General features: G+C 43.7%; 1 protein-coding gene across 2 annotated transcripts in view; it reads right to left on the reverse strand.

Annotated features, from left to right (window-relative positions):
• Positions 1-2,351: 2,351 nt before the first annotated feature.
• The window catches only part of SERPINB6 (serpin family B member 6), a 44,699-nt gene continuing 22,326 nt past the window's right edge, over positions 2,352-24,724 (reverse strand). For both annotated transcript variants that reach the window (XM_077143509.1, XM_077143508.1), the window contains exons 6-7: positions 8,293-8,448; positions 2,352-2,901 (exon numbers count right to left, since the gene is read on the reverse strand). In XM_077143509.1, coding sequence (XP_076999624.1) covers positions 2,497-2,901; positions 8,293-8,448 — 561 coding nt within the window. In that variant the 3' untranslated portion in view covers positions 2,352-2,496. The remainder of the gene's footprint in view (positions 2,902-8,292; positions 8,449-24,724) is intronic.

A 24,724-nucleotide genomic window follows, 5' to 3' on the forward strand; every position in this document is an offset into this window, starting at 1 on the left:
TGTCCTTGGTGACTGCCCATGCCCTCCAGTAACAGCCATGCTGTATATTCCCATCCACCTCCCACTCTCCCAACGAGATTTCTGGCAGGCTTTTCATGATCTGAGAAGGCATGAGGTTAAATACATACACATCTGCCCCTGTTAATTAATCCCAGGAGAACAGAGATGGCATCATGAAAGAGCTGGAAAGCACCTGAGATGGTTGACCGCTACGCCTTATCCACTGGAGAGGAGGAAAATGAAGCAGAGGTGGTTTGTGTGATTCATGTAGGGTCACCCAGAGTTCACGGAAGGTGCTGGACCACAGTCATCCCCCCTTCTTGCCAGGGCAGTGTTTTTTTTTTCCCACAGCCCGCAGTAAGAGTGTAGTCAAAAGAAAACTAAAGAGTGTTTTTCTCACACATTCAGTGAGGAAGAAGGAGCATAATTGTGATGAACAAATGTCAACAAAACTTATTGTCTGGTTGCTGAGCCCATTTAGAGTTTTCCTACTCTCAGAGCAGCTGGGCTACATGGCTAAATTGGATCTTCAAGCGTGTGGTGTGTCATCCCCTTTCGCTGAAGCTAAATTGCTATTTACAACTTGAAAGTGGTTCTAACTGCTTTGGTGACGATGCTTTCGAATTTTGTTTGCCTATATGAATGCATGTACTCAAACTTACCCAAATCTCTTCTCTATTTTCCCACAATTTCTCTCATTCAAACTATTAGAAAACCTTCCTGGCTTTTTTTTTTTCTGCCATAGGCAGGCACCAGGAATTGAACCCGGGTCTCTAGCATGGCAGACGAGAATTTTGCCACTGGGCCACCATCGCACTGCCCTGGATATTATTTTGCCAGACCTAAGAGTTAATGGATCATTTATATAATATCTACTTCTGTCCCTTTCTTTTGTTAACCTGCCACAATAAAATCAGTACAGCTTATTTCCAGAGTCTCTGCCCCTCCATCCTCTCCCACTCAGGTTCTACAGTCCAGTTTTCTGCCCCTCTCTCCCCTCCGTTGCTTAGGGATATCCTTTGGAATGCACCCTAGGGTCCTTCCTGGAGATGGGGATGGAGGCAAGGAGGGAATGTCTCAGCACCTCCACAGGAGTGATGGGGACACAGGGACCCAGGCAGAGTGCACAGGGCCCAGTTGCACCTGCCCTTAGCTCCACACCCCAAGACCCACATCCCAGGGTCCAAGTTCATGGGCTTCAGTGCTGTAAATTTCCAAGCCCAATTTTTCAGATGGGGAAATAGAGTCAGAAAGATAAGACTTCCTATCAGAGGTAGCCCTTGCTCCAGGCCTGCACCTTTGGCACTGTGCTGACTGCTGGAAGCTCCGCCCCCTCTCCCCCTCAGGGCAGCCCAGCCTCTGGGAAAGAACCAAAGCTTTGGTGTTATCAGACCAGATATTCCATCCAGTTCTACCTGCATGGTAGCTGCAAGACCTTTTTTTCGCTTTTTCTTTAACTTTTTTATTGTATAATATAACATATATACAAAGCAAAGAAATAAAAAAGCAATAGTTTTCAAGGCACCCCTCAACACGTAGTTAAAAAACAGATCCAAGAGTTTGTCATGGGCTACCATACAATCCTCTCAGATTATTTTTTCCTCTAGCTGCTCCAGAATATAGGAGGCTAGAAGGCTTAAATATTTTTTATCATCACAATCGACTTTTTTTCGTTTTTTTTTTTTAAAATAACTATACAAAAAAGCAATAAATTTCAAAGCACTGCATAACCATTAGTTGTAGAACATATTTCAGAGTTTGACATGGGTTACAATTCCACAATTTTAGATTTTTAATTCCAGCTGCTCGAAGATACTGGAGACTAAAAGAGGTATCATTTTCTTTTTTTTTTTTTTTAACATGGGCAGGCACCGGGAATCGAACCCAGGTCCTCTGGCATGGCAGGCAAGCGTCCTTGCCTGCTGAGCCACCATGGCCCACCCTAAAAGAGGTATCATTTAATGATTCAGCATTCATATTCATTTGTTAAGTCCTATCTTCTGTATATAATTCCACCATCACCTTTGATCTTTCCATACCTGTCTTTGGGGTTGTTTGGGCTATGGCAATTCTAAATTTTTTATATTGGAAGGGTCTGTCACTAATAGACAATAGGTCTACAGCTACAAAATGGATTAAAATAGCATGGCATTTCTGGGGTACGTAACAGCTTTGAACCAGTCCAGGTGGGGAGGGAGAGGTACAGCTTACATGTCACTCCAGGCTGAGGGTTCTGCTAAGTGGCAGTGCTCCCATGGCATGAGTGACCACAGGTCTCCCAGGAATGCCCATTCTAAATCCTGGAGGAGCACTGAGCACAGAAGTACACAAGCACACAAGAGACGTGCACACGGAGTTGCCAAATCAGGCCTTTATTTCCGAATTGCCACCAGTACATTAATAAGGTCACTTGGGGGCAGGCACATGGTTCAAGATCAGAGGCAAAGTTGGCCAGGAGGAGAAAGGAGAGGGGCTCCCTCCAGGACCACGGCTCACCTATGGAGAGGAGACCCGGCCGCAGAAGAGAATACTGTTGGTCTTGCTGTGCTGGATAAAGAAAAGGAAGGGGTGGTCCGCGCAGAACCTCGGGGTAAACCTGCTGCAACGCAGCATCATGATGGCTGCCGTGGCCGCCGCCGCCTCGGTGCCCTCCTCGTTGACCTCCACGAAGGACTTGTGCACGACCTTGGACAGGTACAGACTTTTCTGGGATGACATTCCGGAAAAGTCGGCCCTGGCCTGGTCAAAGGCGTCACTCATGCCCAGGCGGCAAAGGACATCCTTCATGTCATAGTTTTCCTCCAGTTTAAACCTGGGAAGGAAAACCTCCACTTCTTCTTCATCCATCATGTCTGGCCTCATCCATTCCATGAAGCTCTCATACGTGAGTTCTCCTTCCACCTAGGAGAAGACAGAGGGTGAGTGTGAAGACCTGGAACGATACTGTCCAATACGACTTTGCGCTGTGATGCTTGCACTCTGTGCCTGCACCATCTGGGGCAGGAGCTGCTGGCCAGACATGGCTTTTTTTCCCTTTTTTTTGCATGGGCAGGCACAGGGGATCGAACCTGGGACAGACATGGCTCTTGAGTGCTTGAAATGTGGGTGGTGCAAGTGAGGACCTGAATTTCTTATTCTATTCACTTTGCATTAACTTAAATTGAAGTTGCCCCCCATGTGGTGAGTGGCTACTGTACTGGAAAGCGCAGTTTGAGAAGACAGCACTGTAACGCTAAACCATTCAACTAAACACTATCACATTTCCATGCCTTGGCTTTTCAGCTCCAGAAATGTAGTTGAACTGGTTCCCCAGGAGAGAAACTATACCTGAGACCCAGCTTAGACAACACTTGTGCAGAAGTGCCCATCCTTTTCCAGTGTTAAGGCAGGACTTCTCAGACCCGGCCTTCTCTTTCACACCCCTCCTTCCCGATAAGCCCATCACCAGTTTCTGTTGACGTAACTGCTGAAATATCTCCCCAGTCTGGCCCTGTCCTTCCCTGTCTCTACAGCGCCTGCCTTCATTTGGGACCCTGTCATATTGCTGAAATGCCGCAGCTGCTCCCTGTCTGATCCACCTTTGCTGTCTTCTTTTAAAAACCAAAGTACTCTCCTGCTTTAACCATCAGCAGTTCTCCCCAGCCTTGCTCAGAGTGTGGTCTGCAGGCCAGACGTCAGCCTCCCCAGGACTCTAATGAGCAATGCAGAATCTCCAGACCGGCTGCATCAGATCTGAGTTTTAACAAGGCCCCACCGGACTCATTTTCAAGTAATAAAAGCTCTGCCCATATAACTGCTTTCTGAAGGACAAAGCTGCAATGATTTAGCAGCAAGGCTGGGGAGAAGACGTCTGATGTCTGCCAATGGCTTACTCTGGGCGCTGACATGAACACAATATATACACCACTTCCTTTAATCCTCCAGACACCCTGGTGGCAGGAACTGCCCCCATGCTCCCAGGAGGAAGCAGGCTGAGAGAAGGCAGTTACTCTTTAGATCTGCTAAGGTACAAAGCAGGACATTGACTTCTGACCTTGCTGGGCCACTCCCTGAGTTCTCATTAGGAAGATCACATTTTCTCGTGCGCTCAGAACTCAGAACAATGTCCTTCCTTACTTTATGTAACTGGGGGAAAGAGGGCACGTGGGCACCTACGCTAAGGAAACACTTTCTTTCCAAGTTTCTTCCCGCAGGGCTCAGAGCTTTTAATGTGGTCAAAAAATGTAATCTTTGAACTGCCGAGAAGAGAACACAGGCTATGGATTCACAAACTCATGGCTTAGAGTTGGACTGTGGGCTCCCCCTTGCCCTCCCACAAAAGAGACACTCAAGTTCTACTGCTCGGTACCTCAGAATGAAACCTTGCTTGGAAAGAGTTGGTACGGATGGAATTGGTTACAATGAGGTCACACTGGAGAAGGGGGCCCCTTAATCCAATATGACTAGCCTGTCCTTATAAGACTGGGAGAGGAGAGACAGACAAAGAGAGAAAACAGCCATGTGGCAAGAGTCACAGACTGTGTTATTATGTCACAAGCCAAGGAACGCCCAGGAACTCAACCACCGCCAGAAGGCAAGAGAGAGGGATGGGACAGAGTCTTCCCTACAGAGGTCAGAGGGAGCTGGCCCTGCTGATACCTTTATCAGGACACCTGGCTGCCAGAGCTGTGAGACAATCCATGTCTGTACGTGGTACTTTGTCATAGCAGCAAATTGTCACAGCAGCATATTCAGCCAATGCCTCCCTATGTTTGAGGAGCACCTGGAGAATCTGGGGTCTCAGAGAACAATCTTTAGGGAAACACCAGACCCCCCCTTGTTGCCTCTGAGGCAAAGTTTCAATCTGCCTCCAGCCTCTCCACCTCGCTTTGGCTTCTCCGGCCACACCTGCCATCTTCTCCCCTGGCGGCTGCCCCTTCCAGGCCTCTGCCCACACCAGCTCTCCCTGCACAGCCCTCTCCCACCCATTCTCTCCCACATGGACTGCACCTTCTCCTTCAAGCCACGGTCCAAATGCTATTGCTTCTGAGCAGCCCTCCAAGGCACCTCGACCCTCAGCCAACTCTGCACTGTTGCCCCATCTGTCACTGCCCTTGGCACCTTGCACTGTGATTCTTTCCTTCTATCACCAAATGCTCTGTAACCACTCATATCATGGTGATTTTGAAGACAGCATCCTCCTTTTTTAAAAAATTTTTTTTAGTAGAGCTGTTTAAATCCCAAACCTAAAATGTGTTTATCGTGCAAGGTATAGGAAGAAAACAATGGGATTTCTCTGCCCCGATCCAATTCCCTAATGTGAACGATGTTAACAGTTTGGGTACACATCCTTCCAGGCCTTTTATTCCTGGGCACCTACAAGAACCCACCCTTGGTTCTCTTTGGTTACTCTGTCATGGACAGTGTAGACTCCAGAGCCAGGCTCCTGGGCTGGTAAAATACTAGCTCTCTGCTAACCAAATACTTAATCTCCTTGGGCCTCAGTTTCCATACCTACAAAGGGCATGATAATAATATCATTCCCACCTTAGAAAGTTGTATTAATTTAGTTGATAAACATAAACTGTTAGTAGAATAGTATCTACATATAGTAACTCCTGAGTAAGTATGGGCTATGATTATTTTTTCTGTAATTTTTTTTCCTACTTGTCTCTGTCTCTTGGAAATCTCTCCATTTCAGTATTGACAGTTCCACTGAGCCTAAATGATTGCACAATAGGTAGTCCATGGTGGGGCTCTATCACAGTTTATCTGATTACTCCTATAAGGATGGAGGTTGCTTCCAGTATTTTTACCATTACAGACAATGCCATACCAAACATCTCTGTGCATCCACACCAAGCTGTACTACCATTCTGCAGGAGAGATTGCTACAACTGGGGTGCTATGCCCAACGTCATACACAATTAAAATTAATGGAAAATTTTAAATTGTCCTAATTTATACTCCAATGATGAAAACCCTTTTCTCCTAGCCCTCACTAATAACAGACATTACCAATCTTCTTAACTAGACAATTTTATAAGTGGAAAATGGTTTGGATTGGCTTTATTTGCACCATTTTGAGGTTATCATTTCATGTTTCCTGGCCATCTGTACTTTTTGGTGAACCCCTGTGCATATTATTCCCTGTTTTTCTACTTGATCTTTTTCCTTATTTATTTGTAGATGTTCTTTACATATTTATGTATACCTTTTTATATACACAATACAATTATTTCCTCTGTTTCTCATCTTTCCACCAGCCAGAGTGACTTTTTTTACTTTCGATGTCTAGGTACACATTTCTCAAATATTTCCTTTTGCGCTTTATGACATGCTTAGAAAGTCCTTTTCCACACCTCAATATTATTAAAAATATTTTCCTATATTTGTTACTTTTTGTGCTCTTATTGCCTTTTTGCCCCATGTTTTTTTAATCCACCTGGAATTTATTTATGACAGGAAACAGGTATCTAATTTAGTGATTTTTCCAAAGAGAGAGTCAACTTTTTGAAAACAAAGCTATTTAAAAATCCTACTTTAATTATAAAATTTTCATATATATGTATCTGAGTTTTTAAAGTCACTATGGTGGGGGGTGCCACAGTGGCTCAGCAGGCAGAGTGCTCGCCTGCCATGCTGGAGACCCGGGTTCGATTCCCGGTGCCTGCCCATGCAAAAGAAAGAAAAGTCATCACTGTGTTCCACTGATGCCTTTATCTCTTCCTTAAACTACAGACAGTGTTTCATACATTACAGATTCAGGGTACACGTTGATATCTGGGAGGGGATGTAACAGCACATCTTACTGAATGAGAAAAATACATATGAAGATATGGCACAATAAGCTCAACACTCCAGAAACGTTCCGTGCCTTCCTGTTTCTCTAGCACAGCACCGGGCACTTAGCATGCACTCGAATAGTTACCAAAACAAATAAGCGACTGCCACAGTTAAGATGTGCGAGTTAGAATGGACGAATTGTCAGGACCTGTGTGGGAGGGGGTGGCTGAGCAGAAGACAGAAGAGAAAGCGCACACCACGCTCCAGGGCGGGAAGAGATGCTCCAGGTCTGCAAGGGGCCTGGACCACACGCTCAACAGAAACGCAAGAACCAGAGCCTCTAGGAAGTGTCAACATTAAGGCTTCGTATTTAGAGGAGCTGTCGTGTACCACTGGAAGGGAAGCATGTTTGGGGAACCAAGTTGTGTGGGGAAAAAAAAGGGAAGCAGGGACTCTGCAGAGTTAAACAAGCCCAGCACAGTGGGCTGGGGATGTTATTGAAATGGCTTAGGATGAGGGTGGGGAATTGGGGAGACTGATAAAGCCCCACACTGCCTTGTCCGTGGGGTTTGTAGGATGAGAAAACTGTAATTTGGAAACTTGACTTTTATGCTACTTAAACTTTGTTGACTTTTTGTTTTCAATTATGTTCTAGAAGATTCTTTTGAAACCATTGGACTAGCTTTCGACTTTGAAAACAGGAATGGGAGAAGGGAAGGCCTTAATTGCCCTTGAACCATGTAAAACTAGGAAGCAGTGGGAGAATGAGTATTAAGAGGTCCCCAGGAACCCAGCACAGGAAACCTAAAGGGGAACCAAAAGTCCCTGCAGAAAGAGTTCATCAGGCAGCCCTTATGCAGTCTGCCATTGCCTCTCCCCTGCAATCCTCCTTTCCGAATTCTTCTCTGCCCTAAACTTGGGGAAAGGAGGGGTATGATCTGTTTCAGTCACGAAGGGCCTTTGCTCATGACATGGTCCATCTTTTGGGCCTGCACCTTATTTCTACTCCCTGACCAGGTAAGACAGGCCATCATCATGCCCCAGGGACACTGGTTTGTTCAGAGACCTTCACCACGGTACTGCGCGTTAATCTGAGAAAGTTCTCACCCATATACAAAAGCAGTAAAATGCAACCCAAACCAAGTCCACAGAGTTTTTCAAATATCTTTAAAGCAGCTTTCTCTTAATGTCTCTCTGCTGTACAGGATGACTAGAGTTCAGTGAGTGAGGAAAGAAAGCTTACTTAGAAGTCAGGACCGAGTTAGCACTCAGCTAGAATACCGTCTCCTCTACCCAAGTCTCCTGGGGTGACCATCAAAGTTTTCTCACACTTCAGTTCTTCCCCGTGCCCTCTATCTGCCTTTGAATTTCAGAATGTTCGTCCAAGTGATTGGAAGTTGTGCTAGCATTAAAAATAATTAGCTAGGTAATGGGGAGAATTACCAAAGCAGAAATTCAAATGTAATTATTCTGCCATCAAGGCACAATGCCACCCCCAGAGAGGACCAGTTGTTTAACACTCATTACCGTTTTCAAATCGGTGTCTTCACCTGGAAGCATGATGATCATGTTCAGCTCCTTTTCGACATAGGGAAGCATCAGAATTTGGGTGAATATTTTTCCTATGTAGGTCATTCGAAACTTAGATTTCTTAAACATCATTTGCACAGGTTTCTCCTCATTCTGTAGAAAAGGAAACAGATACACATTAAGCTGAAACATGGTCCAGGTGACACATGGGACAGTCAACAGAGCTGGCCACTCTACTTCTAGAGACAGTTTCTTCCTCTGGCTTCCAGAACACACCAGCTTCCTTCTTTTCTGGCTAGTCTTCATTACTTCAACTTCCAAACAGTGGGGTCCCTAGGGCTCAGTCGTTCAATTTATTTTCTCCCAGTGATCTCATCCGGTATCACGACTTTAAATAAAATTCCCAAACTCGCATCTCTAGCCTGGATTCTGTACTCCAGACTCATATATTTGCATATATTTTATAATCTCCTGTGTGTGGACACATACAAGAAACCTGCAAAGTAACGTGTAGCACTGAGCTCCTAGTGTTCCCTTCCAACCCGCTCTACCTACACTGTTCCCCATCCTTCCAATTGTCAGAAATCTTGGGGACACCCTTGATTCCTGCCATTCTCTCACCCTCCATAGCTGATTCATTTGCAAACTGATCAAACTCTACCTCCACTGCTATCACCCCAGGCCTGGATCGTCATAAACTCCTAGGTGACCTCTCTGATCCTTCCTTTATCCCCCTCGTCATTATTCCCAGCACAGCAGCCAGGGGGGTCCTGGTAAAGCATGGGTCAGCTCACTGCACTCTGACCTTCCAGTGGCTCAGATCAAAGGCGAAAGTCCTTAAAACAACCTGTAAATGGCAACAAGAGCTAGCCCCCTACTTTCTCTGTGATCTCATGAGTATCACTCACCTCTTGCTTCTCTGCTGCAGTTACAGTGACCCTTCACAGCCCACAGACAACCCGGGGGCCTGTCCATCCGTGCCTGGGCAGCTCGCACCCCCTGCCAAGCCTTACCTCGGTACTCAAATACCACCTTCTCGGCAGGGCATGACTCACCTGAAACTGCACCCCTACCTTCCCAGCCCCTCTTTTTTGTAAATGTCTTCAAAGTGCTTCTGCTCCCCAGTACATTGCCTATTGCTTATTCACGCCTGCTGTCTCTTTCCCCAAGGAACATGTGCACTTCCCAAGGTCAGGGCTGCTTCCAGTTTGGTCCTCTGCCATCACAGTCCTTGCACAGTGCCTGGTGCCTACTTGGCACTCCAACAGTATCTTGTGAATACATGAATGAATAAACTAATGAACAGGAAAACTGAAAGGATCAGGTAAAGTGAACAGACTGTGGTAGTTTGGAGCTGTGTGTACTCCAGAAAAACATGTTGTTACACTTCATGCATTCCTGTGGGGGTGAACCCATTATAAATAGAACCTTTCAATGAGGTGGCTTTAGTTAAGGTGTGGCCCAGCCCAAAGAGGATGGGTCTTAATCCTATCACTGGAGTCCTTTATAAGCAGAATGAAAGCCACAGAGGAAACAGCCAGAAGCTGAACATCACTGGAACCAGGAAAAGAAAGGAGAGGCCAGACGAGGCCACCACGTGTCCTGTCTGTGATGGAGAAGCCCAGGAGCAAGGTTCACCAGCAGCCAGCCCCAGAACAGACTGTCTTCAGGGAGAAAACATCGCCTGAGTGCTGTCTAGATTTAGGCTTTTTCCTAACCTGCAAGGCATGAGTGAATAAATTCCCATTCTTTTTTTTTTTTTTTTACTTTTTTTTTATTAATTAAAAAAAGAATTAACAAAACAATTAGAAATCATTCCAATCTACATGTACAATCAGTAATTCTTAATAACATCACATAGTTGCATATTCATCATTTCTTAGTACATTTGCATCGATTTAGAAAAAGAAATAAAAAGACAACAGAATAAGAATTAAAACAATAATAGAAAGAAAAAAAAACAAAAAAAACAAAAACAAAAAACCTATACCTCACATGCAGCTTCATTCAGTGTTTTAACATAATTGCATTACAATTGGGTAGTATTGTGCTGTCCATTTCTGAGTTTTTATATCCAGTCCCGTTGTACAGTCTGTATCCCTTCAGCTCCAATTATCCCTTCTCTTTTTTTTTTTTTTTAATTAACGGAAAAAAAAGAAATTAACCCAACATTTAGAGATCATACCATTCTACATATGCAATCATTAATTCTTAACATCATCACATAGATGCATGATCATCATTTCTTAGTACATTTGCATTGGTTTAGAAGAACTAGCAACATAACCGAAAAAGATATAGAATGTTAATATAGAGAAAAAAATAAAAGTAATAATAGTAAAATCAAAACAAAACAACACAAAACAAAACAAAAACCTATAGCTCAGATGCAGCTTCATTCAGTGTTTTAACATGATTACTTTACAATTAGGTATTATTGTGCTGTCCATTTTTGAGTTTTTGTATCTAGTCCTGTTGCACAGTCTGTATCCCTTCAGCTTCAATTACCCATTGTCTTACCCTGTTTCTAACTCCTGCTGAACTCTGTTACCAATGACATATTTCAAGTTTATTCTCGAATGTCCGTTCACATCAGTGGGACCATACAGTATTTGTCCTTTAGTTTTTGGCTGGATTCACTCAGCATAATATTCTCTAGGTCCATCCATGTTATTACATGGTTCATAAGTTTATCTTGTCTTAAAGCTGCATAATATTCCATCGTATGTATATACCACAGTTTGTTTAGCCACTCTTCTGTTGATGGAGATTTTGGCTGTTTCCATCTCTTTGCAATTGTAAATAACGCTGCTATAAACATTGGTGTGCAAATGTCCGTTTGTGTCTTTGCCCTTAAGTCCTTTGAGTAGATACCTAGCAATGGTATTGCTGGGTCGTATGGCAATTCTATATTCAGCTTTTTGAGGAACCGCCAAACTGCCTTCCACAGTGGTTGCACCATTTGACATTCCCACCAACAGTGGATAAGTGTGCCTCTTTCTCCGCATCCTCTCCAGCACTTGTCATTTTCTGTTTTGTTGATAATGGCCATTCTGGTGGGTGTGAGATGATATCTCATTGTGGTTTTGATTTGCATTTCTCTAATGGCCAGGGACATTGAGCATCTCTTCATGTGCCTCTTGGCCATCCGTATTTCCTCTTCTGAGAGTTGTCTGTTCAAGTCTTTTTCCCATTTTGTAATTGGGTTGGCTGTCTTTTTGTTGTTGAGATGAACAATCTCTTTATAAATTCTGGATACTAGACCTTTATCTGATATATCATTTCCAAATATTGTCTCCCATTGTGAAGGCTGTCTTTCTACTTTCTTGATGAAGTTCTTTGATGCACAAAAGTGTTTAATTTTGAGGAGTTCCCATTTATTTATTTCCTTCTTCAGTGCTCTTGCTTTAGGTTTAAGGTCCATAAAACCGCCTCCAGTTGTAAGATCCATAAGATATCTCCCAACATTTTCCTCTAACTGTTTTATGGTCTTAGACCTAATGTTTAGATCTTTGATCCATTTTGAGTTAACTTTTGTATAGGGTGTGAGAGATGGGTCTTCTTTCATTCTTTGGCATATGGATATCCAGTTCTCTAGGCACCATTTATTGAAGAGACTGCTCTGTCCCAGGTGAGTTGGCTTGACTGCCTTATCAAAGATCAAATGTCCATAGATGAGAGGGTCTATATCTGAGCACTCTATTCGATTCCATTGGTCGATATATCTATCTTTATGCCAATACCATGCTGTTTTGACCACTGTGGCTTCATAATATGTCTTAAAGTCAGGCAGCGCGAGACCTCCAGCTTCGTTTTTTTTCCTCAAGATGTTTTTAGCAATTCGGGGCACCCTGCCCTTCCAGATAAATTTGCTTATTGGTTTTTCTATTTCTGAAAAATAAGTTGTTGGGATTTTGATTGGTATTGCATTGAATCTGTAAATCAATTTAGGTAGGATTGACATCTTAACTATATTTAGTCTTCCAATCCATGAACACGGTATGCCCTTCCATCTATTTAGGTCTTCTGTGATTTCTTTTAGCAGTTTTTTGTAGTTTTCTTTATATAGGTTTTTTGTCTCTTTAGTTAAATTTATTCCTAGGTATTTTATTCTTTTAGTTGCAATTGTAAATGGGATTCGTTTCTTGATTTCCCCCTCAGCTTGTTCATTACTAGTGTATAGAAATGCTACAGATTTTTGAATGTTGATCTTGTAACCTGCTACTTTGCTGTACTCATTTATTAGCTCTAGTAGTTTTGTTGTGGATTTTTCTGGGTTTTCGACGTATAGTATCATATCGTCTGCAAACAGTGATAGTTTTACTTCTTCCTTTCCAATTTTGATGCCTTGTATTTCTTTTTCTTGTCTAATTGCTCTGGCTAGAACCTCCAACACAATGTTGAATAATAGTGGTGATAGTGGACATCCTTGTCTTGTTCCTGATCTTAGGGGGAAAGTTTTCAATTTTTCCCCATTGAGGATGATATTAGCTGTGGGTTTTTCATATATTCCCTCTATCATTTTAAGGAAGTTCCCTTGTACTCCTATCTTTTGAAGTGTTTTCAACAGGAAAGGATGTTGAATCTTGTCGAATGCCTTCTCTGCATCAATTGAGATGATCATGTGATTTTTCTGCTTTGATTTGTTGATATGGTGTATTACATTAATTGATTTTCTTATGTTGAACCATCCTTGCATACCTGGGATGAATCCTACTTGGTCATGATGTATAATTCTTTTAATGTGTTGTTGGATACGATTTGCTAGAATTTTATTGAGGATTTTTGCATCTGTATTCATTAGAGAGATTGGTCTGTAGTTTTCTTTTTTTGTAATATCTTTGCCTGGTTTTGGTATGAGGGTGATGTTGGCTTCATAGAATGAATTAGGTAGTTTTCCCTCCACTTCAATTTTTTTGAAGAGTTTGAAGAGAATTGGTACTAATTCTTTCTGGAACGTTTGGTAGAACTCACATGTGAAGCCATCTGGTCCTGGACTTTTCTTTTTAGGAAGCTTTTGAATGACTAATTCAATTTCTTTACTTGTGATTGGTTTGTTGAGGTCATCTATGTCTTCTTGAGTCAAAGTTGGTTGTTCATGTCTTTCCAGGAACCCGTCCATTTCCTCTAAATTGTTGTATTTATTAGCGTAAAGTTGTTCATAGTATCCTGTTATTACCTCCTTTATTTCTGTGAGGTCAGTAGTTATGTCTCCTCTTCCATTTCTGATCTTATTTATTTGCATCCTCTCTCTTCTTCTTTTTGTCAATCTTGATAGGGGCCCATCAATCTTATTGATTTTCTCATAAAACCAACTTCTGGTCTTATTGATTTTCTCTACTGTTTTCATATTTTCAATTTCATTTATTTCTGCTCTGATCTTTGTTATTTCTTTCCTTTTGCTTGCTTTGGGATTAGTTTGCTGTTCTTTCTCCAGTTCTTCCAAGTGGACAGTTAATTCCTGCATTTTTGCCTTTTCTTCTTTTCTGATATAGGCATTTAGGGCAATAAATTTCCCTCTTAGCACTGCCTTTGCTGCATCCCATAAGTTTTGATATGTTGTGTTTTCATTTTCATTTGCCTCGAGGTATTTACTAATTTCTCTTGCAATTTCTTCTTTGACCCACTCGTTGTTTAAGAGTGTGTTGTTGAGCCTCCAGGTATTTGTGAATTTTCTGGCATTCTGCCTATTATTGATTTCCAACTTCATTCCTTTATGATCCGAGAAAGTGTTGTGTATGATTTCAATCTTTTTAAATTTGTTAAGACTTGCTTTGTGACCCAGCATATGGTCTATCTTTGAGAATGCTCCATGAGCACTTGAGAAAAAGGTGTATCCTGCTGGTGTGGGATGTAATGTCCTATAAATGTCTGTTAAGTCTAGCTCATTTATGGTAATATTCCGATTCTCTATTTCTTTATTGATCCTCTGTCTAGATGTTCTGTCCATTGATGAGAGTGGGGAATTGAAGTCTCCAACTATTATGGTATTTGTGTCTATTTCCCTTTTCAGTGTTTGCAGTGTATTCCTCACGTATTTTGGGGCATTCTGGTTCGGTGCATAAATATTTATGATTGTTATGTCTTCTTGTTTAATTGTTCCTTTTATTAGTATATAGTGTCCTTCTTTGTCTCTTTTAACTGTTTTACATTTGAAGTCTAACTTGTTGGATATTAGTATAGCCACTCCTGCTATTTTCTGGTTGTTATTTGCATGAAATATCTTTTCCCAACCTTTCACTTTCAACCTATGTTTATCTTTGGGTCTAAGATGTGTTTCCTGTAGACAGCATATAGAAGGATCCTGTTTTTTAATCCATTCTGCCAATCTATGTCTTTTGATTGGGGAATTCAGTCCATTAACATTTAGTGTTATTACTGTTTGGATAATATTTTCCTCTGCCATTTTGCCTTTTGTATTATATATATATCATATCTGACTTTCCTTCTTTCTACACTCTTCTCCATACCTCTCTCTTCTGTCTTTCTGTATCTGACTCTAGTGCTCCCTTTAGTATTTCTTGCAGAGCTGGTCTCTTGGTCACAAATTCTCTCAGTGACTTTTTGTCTGAGAATGTTTTAATTTCTCCCTCATTTTTGAAGGACAATTTTGCTGGATATAGGAGTCTTGGTTGGCAGTTTTTCTCTTTTAGTAATTTAAATATATCATCCCACTGTCTTCTAGCCTCCATGGTTTCTGCTGAGAAATCTACACATAGTCTTATTGGGTTTCCCTTGTATGTGATGGATTGTTTTTCTCTTGCTGCTTTCAAGATCCTCTCTTTCTCTTTGACCTCTGACATTCTAACTAGTAAGTGTCTTGGAGAACGCCTATTTGGGTCTAATCTCTTTGGGGTGCGCTGCACTTCTTGGATCTGTAATTTTAGGTCTTTCATAAGAGTTGGGAAATTTTCAGTGATAATTTCTTCCATTAGTTTTTCTCCTCCTTTTCCCTTCTCTTCTCCTTCTGGGACACCCACAACACGTATATTTGTGCGGTTCATATTGTCCTTGAGTTCCCTGATACCCTGTTCAAATTTTTCCATTCTTTTCCCGATAGTTTCTGTTTCTTTTTGGAATTCAGATGCTCCATCCTCCAAATCACTAATTCTGTCTTCTGTCTCTTTGAATCTATCATTGTAGGTATCCATTGCTTTTTCTATCTTTTCTACTTTGTCCTTCACTTCCATAAGTTCTGTGATTTGCTTTTTCAGTTTTTCTATTTGTTCTTTATGTTCAGCCCATGTCTTCTTCATGTCCTCCCTCAATTTATCGATTTCGTTTTTGAAGAGGTTTTCCATTTCTGTTCGTATATTTAGCATTAGTTGTCTCAGCTCCTGTATCTCATTTGAACTATTGGTTTGTTCCTTTGACTGGGCCATATTTTCAATTATTTGAGCGTGATCCGTTATCTTCTGTTGGCGTCTGCGCATTTAGACAGATTTCCCTGGGTATTGGATCCAAAAGTTTCGAAGATTTTTCTGTGAAATCTCTGGGTTCTGTTTTTCTTATCCTGCCCAGTAGGTGGCGCTCGTGGCACACGTTTGTCTGCGGGTCCCACCAGTAAAAGGTGCTGTGGGACCTTAAACTTTGGAAAACTCTCGCCGTCCTGGGGGTTCGCTAGCCGAAGCGGCTTGAGCCGGCCCTCGGTCCGAACGCAGGGAGGGTTGCTGGTCGCCGCAGCCAGGGAAAGAGCCTGTCCGAATTTCCTAGTCGGCCCTGGGCAACAAGCGTGGCGGGAGGGCGCCAGCGGCAGCGGCCTGCCCGAGAGAGTGCACGTTCCCCGGGAGTCACGGGTTTGGAAGGGGCCTCCCCCACCCGTCACCGTTCTCCGCGGGCTGGGGATTTCCGATCCAATTCTCTCAGTTGGTCCGGAGGCTGCGCGTGGTGTGGGCGCCAGTCGCCTTGGTTTCAGGGGACCACCTCTCCAATTCTCCCAGCCGGCCCGGGAAGGGGGAAGGGAGTAACTCCAGCCGCTTGCCACCCCGCCCGGTAAGGCCCGCGTGCCTCGGCGATCTCACCCAAGCTGCTTCTCTCAGCCAGCCAGCCGTTCCAGGATGGGGTACGCTGTCTTTTTTTATCTCTGTTGTGGCTTTGGGCGCTTTCTGTATCGTTTCTACTCCCCTAGTAGGTGTCCTGGAGAAGAAACTAAGATCCGCGCGTCTTACTAAGCCGCCATCTTCCAGGAAGTCCTAAATTCCCATTCTTTAACCTGACTCACTGCATGGTATTTGCTCTGGTAGCCAAGGAAACAAAAAACAACGACTTACTAGAAAAATCTGCATTTGTTACCAGTGCATCCCTAACAGGGCAGGAAGCAAGCTTTGAGGGCCGTGCCTGTGTCCTGTGCAATAATCTTCCTGAATCCTTTCTAATTTATGCAATTTAATGATAGCTACCAACTTACTGAATCCTACGTGACAGGCACAGTCGAAGGCCCCTTAAGCCCCTAGCTCTCTGGCATATTCCGTTATTCTGTATTAAATGGAATAAACCAAAAAATATCTGTCTCAGCCTTTTGTCTTCACCTTGCTGGGCTCCCCTGAACTACCCCTGAGTCATGCCATCCTCCTTGTCTCTGGCTGCCTTCCCATGGGCTGGCGATCAGCAAACTTCTTCTATAAAGGGTCAGATAAGAAATGTTTTCAGCTTTGTGGGCCACACAAAACTTCTGTCACAACTACTCAACTCTGCTGTGGTGAGTGTGTAGAAAGGGGCTTGACCAAGTGTGCTTAAACAAACAAGCACCATTGTATTCTAATAAAACCTTTTTTAAAAAAATAATATAGGCCAGGGGCTGGAATGGACCTGCCATAGTTTGCTGACCCTTGCCTTATGGGTCAAAGGCTCTAGTGTTCTAATATAAAAGGATCCCAATCTTAGAAACTGGGTGATTCATGGATATGGAATAGTGTAGATAAGTTTCATGCTATTTAGAAACAAAGGAATTAAAATGCAAATTCCTGACAACTCAAAATCTGCCCTTTGAGGCCCCTCCACCCACAGGCTGGTTCTCAATTCCCACCACCACCTGTTCCTCCTTTGTCTTTCTCCACTATACAGTCAGAAAGCAGGATGGAAATCCTCACCTCCCTGTCCCTGGTGGAAGCCATGTTAAATAGTAATGGCCAGTAAGGCAGAGAAGGAAGGCTTCCCTTTCTGAATAAAGTGACACGGCACACCAGGAGAGGCTTCAGCTCTCTGCCCCTTGTCCGTCCCACTTCCTCCCACCTTCATGGGAGAAGCCCATGTCTAAACCATACTGTGACCAGAAGGAAGAGAGACCCGTCCTGGGGTTGGCCTGGTTCCCGAGAGCACCCCCACAAGCGCCCCTTTGGCCCAGGCCCCCAGGCCTCTGCTCACCCCAGACTTCCTTGGAGGAACGCCGGATGCCTGAGTTTAAACTACTGTGAGAGCTGGGTTTCCCATTCATTACACGCACGGGAGCGAAGTCCTAACGTACATCTCGTTAAAAAAATTTCAAGCACAGAAATAATTTTTCCAGGCAGAAAATAAGACAGTTCATTTCAAAATAAAACTTGAAGAAAATATATCTCTGGAAAAAACCAAAGATTCAGACTCAAGTCTGCCTAGAAGTTATAAACAATAATCAGGAATAAATTGAATGTAATCTATCTGTCTACTCTTGCCTGCAAGCAAAACTCTCCTTAAAGTGAACCAAAAAAAAAAAGAAAGAAAGAACAAACTGGATTTGGTGAGAAAGATAAAAGGCTACCAGCAAAGTCTATCTTCAAAGCTGGAGACTTCAAAATTCTGTTACTTATCCTGTGTACATGTCCTTAGTTTTTTAAAGAAAATTTTGCCTTTATATTATCTTTATCATCAACAGAAAAAGGCTGAAGACCATCCCTTTTGTATTAGTTAGGGTTCTCTAGAGAAACAGAATCAACAGGGAACACTTGCAAATATAAAATTTATAAAAGCGTTTCACGTGACCGCAGGAATGCAGAGTCCAAAATCCACAGGGCAGGCTGCGAAGTCGACGATTCCGATGGATGGCCTGGATGAACTCCGCAGGAGAGGCTCACCAGCCAAAGCAGGAATGGAACCTGTCTCCTCTGAGTCCTCCTTAAAAGACTTCCCATGATTAGATTTAGCATCACTAATTGCAGAAGACACTCCCCTCTGGCTGATTACAAATGGAATCAGCTGTGGATGTAGCTGACGTGATCATGACCTAATCCTATGAAATGTCCTCATTGCAACAGACAGGCCAGCGCTTGCCCAATCAGATAAACAGGTACCACAACTTGGTCAAGTTGACACCTGTCCGTAACCATGACAGTCCACCCCTTGTCAACTTGGCACCTATATATATATATCACCTTAGACCATACTTAATTTCCAAATGAAAACAAATAAACACACATTTTTTCTTTTACCTGACAATACTCAACTGTCCTGCATATAACTGGAAATACATTACATCTCTCCAGAATAGGGTGCAAATCCCTGGGCAACACTCATTCTTAAACTTGACATCTTACAACTTAAATAGTATAACACAAACAAAACAGCATTACAGTCCTCATTTCTGTAACTGATCAAATGGTCATAGTTCATATTTATCACAACCTTCTTCCACTACCCATTCCATGTTCCCTTTCCCCTCAGCAAGCACTTCAGCTGGCTGTGGTTCTTTGCCTGGTGGGGTGACCCAAACCTTCATTCCTGAAGTCTCAGAGCCATTAGTGGTCCTGCCTGGATTGTGTTGTTGCAGTTTTCCATTGATTTTAATCACAGGGCATGGTAGTACTAATAAACGCCCTAGGGGATCTCCTATATTCCAAGAAAACTCTTCTTTACCTCCATTATGTAGTTGCAGTCCTACTTCCTTCTGATAGTCAGGGTCAATTACCCCAGACAATAATGTAATCCCCTTCTTGGCTTGTTGATCCAGAGGCATAAGTAGCCCAAAGTGACGAGGTGGCAATCTCAACTTCCAGTTCAGTGGTATCATTGTTGTTTCTCCTGGAGGAAGCACACCCCATTTTGGAACTAAAACCTGTAGACCAGCAGAACTCAGGGTAGCAGGGACAGGAAGCAAAAATTTTCCTAGTGGATCACTAGGAGCAATAGTGAGTGGCACCACACCCATTTCCACCCCTTGGTTCCTGGACCCATGGATCCTGGCTATGGGAGAAACAGCACCATACAGCGGACGCTGATTCAGAGCATACACAGCTTCCTGGAGAACATTACCCCAGCCTTTCAAGTTTTTGCCACCTAGTTGGCACCGTAATTGAGTTTTCAAAAGGTCATTCCACCGTTCTATCAGTCCAGCTGCTTCTGGATGATGGGGAACATGGTAAGACCAGAGAATACCATGAGCATGCGCCCATTCCCACACTTCATTTGCTGTGAAGTGTGTTCCTTGATCCAAAGCAATGCTATGTGGAATACCATGACGATGGATAAGGCATTCTGTAAGCCCACGGATGGTAGTTTTGGCAGAAGAATTGCATGCAGGGAAAGCAAACCCATATCCAGAGTATGTGTCTATGCCAGTTAGAACAAATCACTGCCCCTTCCACAAAGGGAGTGGTCCAATATAATCAACCTGCCACCATGTAGCTGGCTGGTCACCTCAGGGAATGGTGCCATATCGGGGGCTGAGTGTGGGTCTCTGCTGCTGGCAGATTGGGTACTCAGCAGTGGCTGTAGCCAGGTCAGCCTTGGTGAGTGGAAGTCCATGTTGCTGAGCCCATGCATAACCTCCATCCCTACCACCATGACCACTTTGTTCATGAGCCCATTGGGCAATGACAGGAGTTGCTGGGGAAAGAGGCTGACTTGTATCCACAGAACGGGTCATCTTATCCACTTGATTATTAAAATCTTCCTCTGCTGAAGGCACCCTCTGGTGTGCATTCACATGGGACACAAATATGTTCATGTTTTTAGCCCACTCAGAAAGGTCTATCCACATACTTCTTCCCCAGACCTCTTTGTCACCAATTTTCCAATTATGGTCTTTCCAAGTCCCTGACCATCCAGCCAAACCATTAGCAACAGCCCATGAGTCAGTATACAAATGCACCTCTGGCCAGTTTTCCTTCCAAGCAAAATGAACAACCAGGTGCACTGCTCGAAGTTCTGCCCACTGGGAGGATTTCCCCTCACCACTGTCCTTCAGAACACCTCAGAAAGGGGTTGTAATGCTGCAGCTGTCCACTTTCGGGTGGTACCTGCATATCATGCTGAACCATCTGTAAACCAGGCCCGAGTTTTCTCTTCCTCAGTCAATTCACTGTAAGGAACTCCCCAAGAGGCCATAGCTCTGGTCTAGGAAAGAGAAGGTAATGTGGCAGCAGGAGTGGAAACCATGGGCATTTAGGCCACTTCTTCATGTAACTTACTTGTGCCTTCAGGACCAGCTCTGGCTCTATCTTGTATATACCATTTCCATTTTACAATAGAGTGCTGCTGTGCACGCCCAACTTTATGGGTTGGTGGGTCAGACAACACCCAACTCATGATAGGCAACTCAAGTCTCATGGTAACTTGGTGGCCCATGGTTAAGCGTTCAGTCTCTACTAAGGCCCAGTAGCAGGCCAAAAGCTGTTTTTCAAAAGGAGAGTAGTTATCTGCAGCAGATGGTAAGGCTTTGCTCCAAAATCCTAAGGGTCTGCATTGTGATTCTCCTATAGGGGCCTGCCAAAGGCTCCAGGCAGCATCTCTATTTGCCACTGACACTTCCATCACCATTGGATCTGCTGGATCATACGGCACAAGTGGCAGAGCAGCTTGTACAGCAGCCTGGACCTGTCACAGAGCCTCCTCTTGTTCGGGTACCCACTCAAAATTAGCAGCTTTTCTGGTCACTCGATAAATGGGCCGGAGTAGCACACCCAAATGAGGAATATGTTGTCACCAAAATCCAAAAAGACCAACTAGGTGTTGTGCCTCTTTTTTGGTTGTGGGAGGGGCCAGATGCAGCAACTTCTCCTTCACCTTAGAAGGGATATCTCAACATGCCCCACACCACTGGACACCTAGAAATTTCACTGAGGTGGAAGGTCCCTGTATTTTTGTTGGATTTATCTCCCATCCTCTGACACGCAAATGCCTTACCAGTAAATCTAGAGTAGTTGCTACTTCTTGCTCACTAGGTCCAATCAACATGATATCATCAATATAATGGATCAGTGTGATGTCTTGTGGGAGGGAGAAATGATCAAGGTCCCTACAGACAGGATTATGACATAGGGCTGGAGAGCTGAGATACCCCTGAGGTAGGAGTATATTGCTGACCTTGCCAGCTGAAAGCAAACTGTTTCTGGTGGTCCTTACTAATAGCTAGTGAGAAAAAAGCATTTGCCAGATCAATAGCTGCATACCAGGTACCAGGGGATGTATTGATTTTCTCAAGCAATGATACCACATCTGGAACAGCAGCTGCAATTGGAGTTACCACCTGGTTGAGTTTACGATAATCCACTGTCATTCTCCAAGACCCATCTGTTTTCTGCACAGGCCAAAAAGGAGAGTTGAACGGGGATGTGGTGGGAATCACCACCCCTGTATCTTTCAAGTCCTTAAGAGTGGCAGTAATCTCTGCAATCCCTCCAGGAATACGGTTTTGCTTCTGATTTACTATTTTGCTTGGTAGGGGCAGTTCTAGTGGCTTCCACTTGGCCTTTTCCACCACAATAGCCCTTACTGCACGAGTTAGAGAACCAACGTGGGGATTCTGCCAGTTGCTCAGTATGTCTATGCCAATTATACATTCCGGAACTGGGGAAATAACTACAGGATGGGTCCTGGGGCCCACTGGACCCACTGTGAGACGGACCTGAGCTAAAACTCCATTGATCACCTGGCCTCCATAAGCCCCCACTCTGACTGGTGGTCCAGAGTGACGTTTTGGGTCCCCTGGAATTAATGTCACTTCTGAACCAGTGTCTAATAATCCCCGAAATATCTGATCATTTCCTTTTCCCCAATGCACAGTTACCCTGGTAAAAGGCCGTCGGTCTCCTTGGGGAAGACTTAGAGGAAGATTAACAGTATAAATTTGTGGCAGTGTAACAGGTTTCTTCCCCATAGGGACCTGGCCTCCCCTTCATTCAAGGGGCTCAGGGTCTGTAAACTGTTTCAAGTCTGGAAATTGATTAAGGGGTCGTGACTCTGTGTTTTTGTAATTCAGGTTAGACTTCTGTTCCCTTGACCTAGAACTCTTTTGTTTATACAGCTCCAACAAGAATTTAGTAGACTGCCCTTCTATTATATTTCTAGGTACCCCATGATTTACTAGGCAATGCCACAAATCTCTGCGTGTCATATAATTCTGATGCCTCCTTTGAGTTTGCTGTCTATTGTAACAGCTGCATCTACCCTGTCTTTGGTGATTAAGTGCTGCCACCTGGCTTCTGCCAACTCGGGATCCTGTCATCCCCATTGTGTTTAAGGATTCCAGCTCAGTGACAGCAGTTCCTACTGTAATATCTGACCTACAGAGAACTGCAACCACAGAGCTCTTTAGGGATGATGGTGCGAGTCTCACAAATTTATTTCTCACTGTTCTGGTAAAAGGTGCATCCTCTAGACATTCCTGGGGTGTAAGAGCAGGCTTTGCATGATAAATCCACTCTAACATTCCAATCTCTCTAAGCCTCTGGATCCCCTCATCTACATTATACCAGGGCAGTTCTGGCATTTCAACCTCAGGTAATGTTGGCCACCTTTTGATCCATGTTTCAACCAACCACCCAAACAAGCTGTTAACACCTTTTCTAACTGCTCGAGCTATAACTTTGAATGCAGAATCTCTGCTTAGTGGGCCCATATCAATAAATTCAGCCTGATCCAGCCTTATATTCCTCCCACCATTATCCCACACTCTTAAAATCCATTGCCACACATATTCCCCTGATTTCTGTCTATATAAATTGGAAAACTCGCACAGTTCTTTTGGAGTATAACGTACCTCCTCATGTGTGATACTTTGTACCTCACCTTTAGGGGCCTGTTGGGACTTTAGTCTAGTTATAGGTCTAGAAGAAATGAGGGGTGGTGGGGGTGGGTCATGAAAAGAATTTGAAATATCTTTCCAGCCATTTGCTTCAGGGCCTTCATTTGCAGTTTCATCTGGTGAAACAGGAATAATCACTCTAGGGCTAATCCCTTCAGGAGGAGGTTGGGTGGCCAATTCCTCAAGGCAGGCTGGAGGTGGGGCGGCTATGTCCTCAGGGTAGACTATTACAGGGTTATCTAGAGAAGACTCAGCATGGTCTAGGGTTTCAACCTCGCCCCCAACATCATTATCAATCCATATGTCACCATCCCATTTTTCAGGGTCCCACTCCTTTCCAATCAATGCCCTCACTTTAACGGCAGACACCATGCAAGATTGAGATTTCAGTTTACGTTGTAAAGTTGCTACTCTAACAATAAGATTCTGAGTCTGATTTTCAGAGATCTCAAGTCTACGGCTACAGGAAATAAGATTTTCCTTCAGGATACTCATAGAAACCTCTACATCTTTCAGACGGCACTTAAGTTTCTCGTTTGAAGCCTTAAGCCCATCCCTTTCACCCCTTAATGTAGACAGTGTATCTAACAACAACCAACCAACATCTCTATAACTCTTAATTCTACAAAACTCTGTAAAGGTGTCAAAAACATTATCCCCCAGAGTCTGGCTTCATACAAGCGAAGCATTAGGAGAATCGAATGGTGATATTTTGACTATCTCCTTTGCCAACTCACTCCATGGATTGGGAGTGTCATTCTGATTATGGGAATCAGAGTCCTTAGTGTCTCTGAGTCTAGTCAGAGTAGAAAACCATTCATAAAAACCCATTTTTAAGATTCTGTTTCTTAAGAACCACTCCTGGTACCAAGATGTATTAGTTAGGGTTCTCTAGAGAAACAGAATCAACAGGGAACACTTGCAAATATAAAATTTATAAAAGCGTTTCACGTGACCACAGGAACGCAGAGTCCAAAATCCACAGGGCAGGCTGCGAAGCCGATGATTCCGATGGATGGCCTGGATGAACTCCGCAGGAGAGGCTCACCAGCCAAAGCAGAAATGGAACCTGTCTCCTCTGAGTCCTCCTTAAAAGGCTTCCCATGATTGCATTTAGCATCACTAATTGCAGAAGACACTCCCCTTTGGCTGATTACAAATGGAATCAGCTGTGGATGTAGCTGACGTGATCATGACCTAATCCTATGAAATGTCCTCATTGCAACAGACAGGCCAGTGCTTGCCCAATCAGATAAACAGGTACCACAACTTGACCAAATTGACACCTGTCCCTAACCATGACACCTTTGTTCAGTGTTCTTTCAGCATCAGCTGCGTGACTGGTACCCGTAAGGTAGCAGTGTCTGCTGTATGGAGGTGCTGGGCGGGCACGGACTGCCCTGCGGCCACTGAGATGTCCCCAGGGAGGCCAGC

This window comes from Tamandua tetradactyla, chromosome 25, assembly GCF_023851605.1.
Source record: "Tamandua tetradactyla isolate mTamTet1 chromosome 25, mTamTet1.pri, whole genome shotgun sequence".
In the NCBI taxonomy this organism is placed as follows: domain Eukaryota; kingdom Metazoa; phylum Chordata; class Mammalia; order Pilosa; family Myrmecophagidae; genus Tamandua; species Tamandua tetradactyla.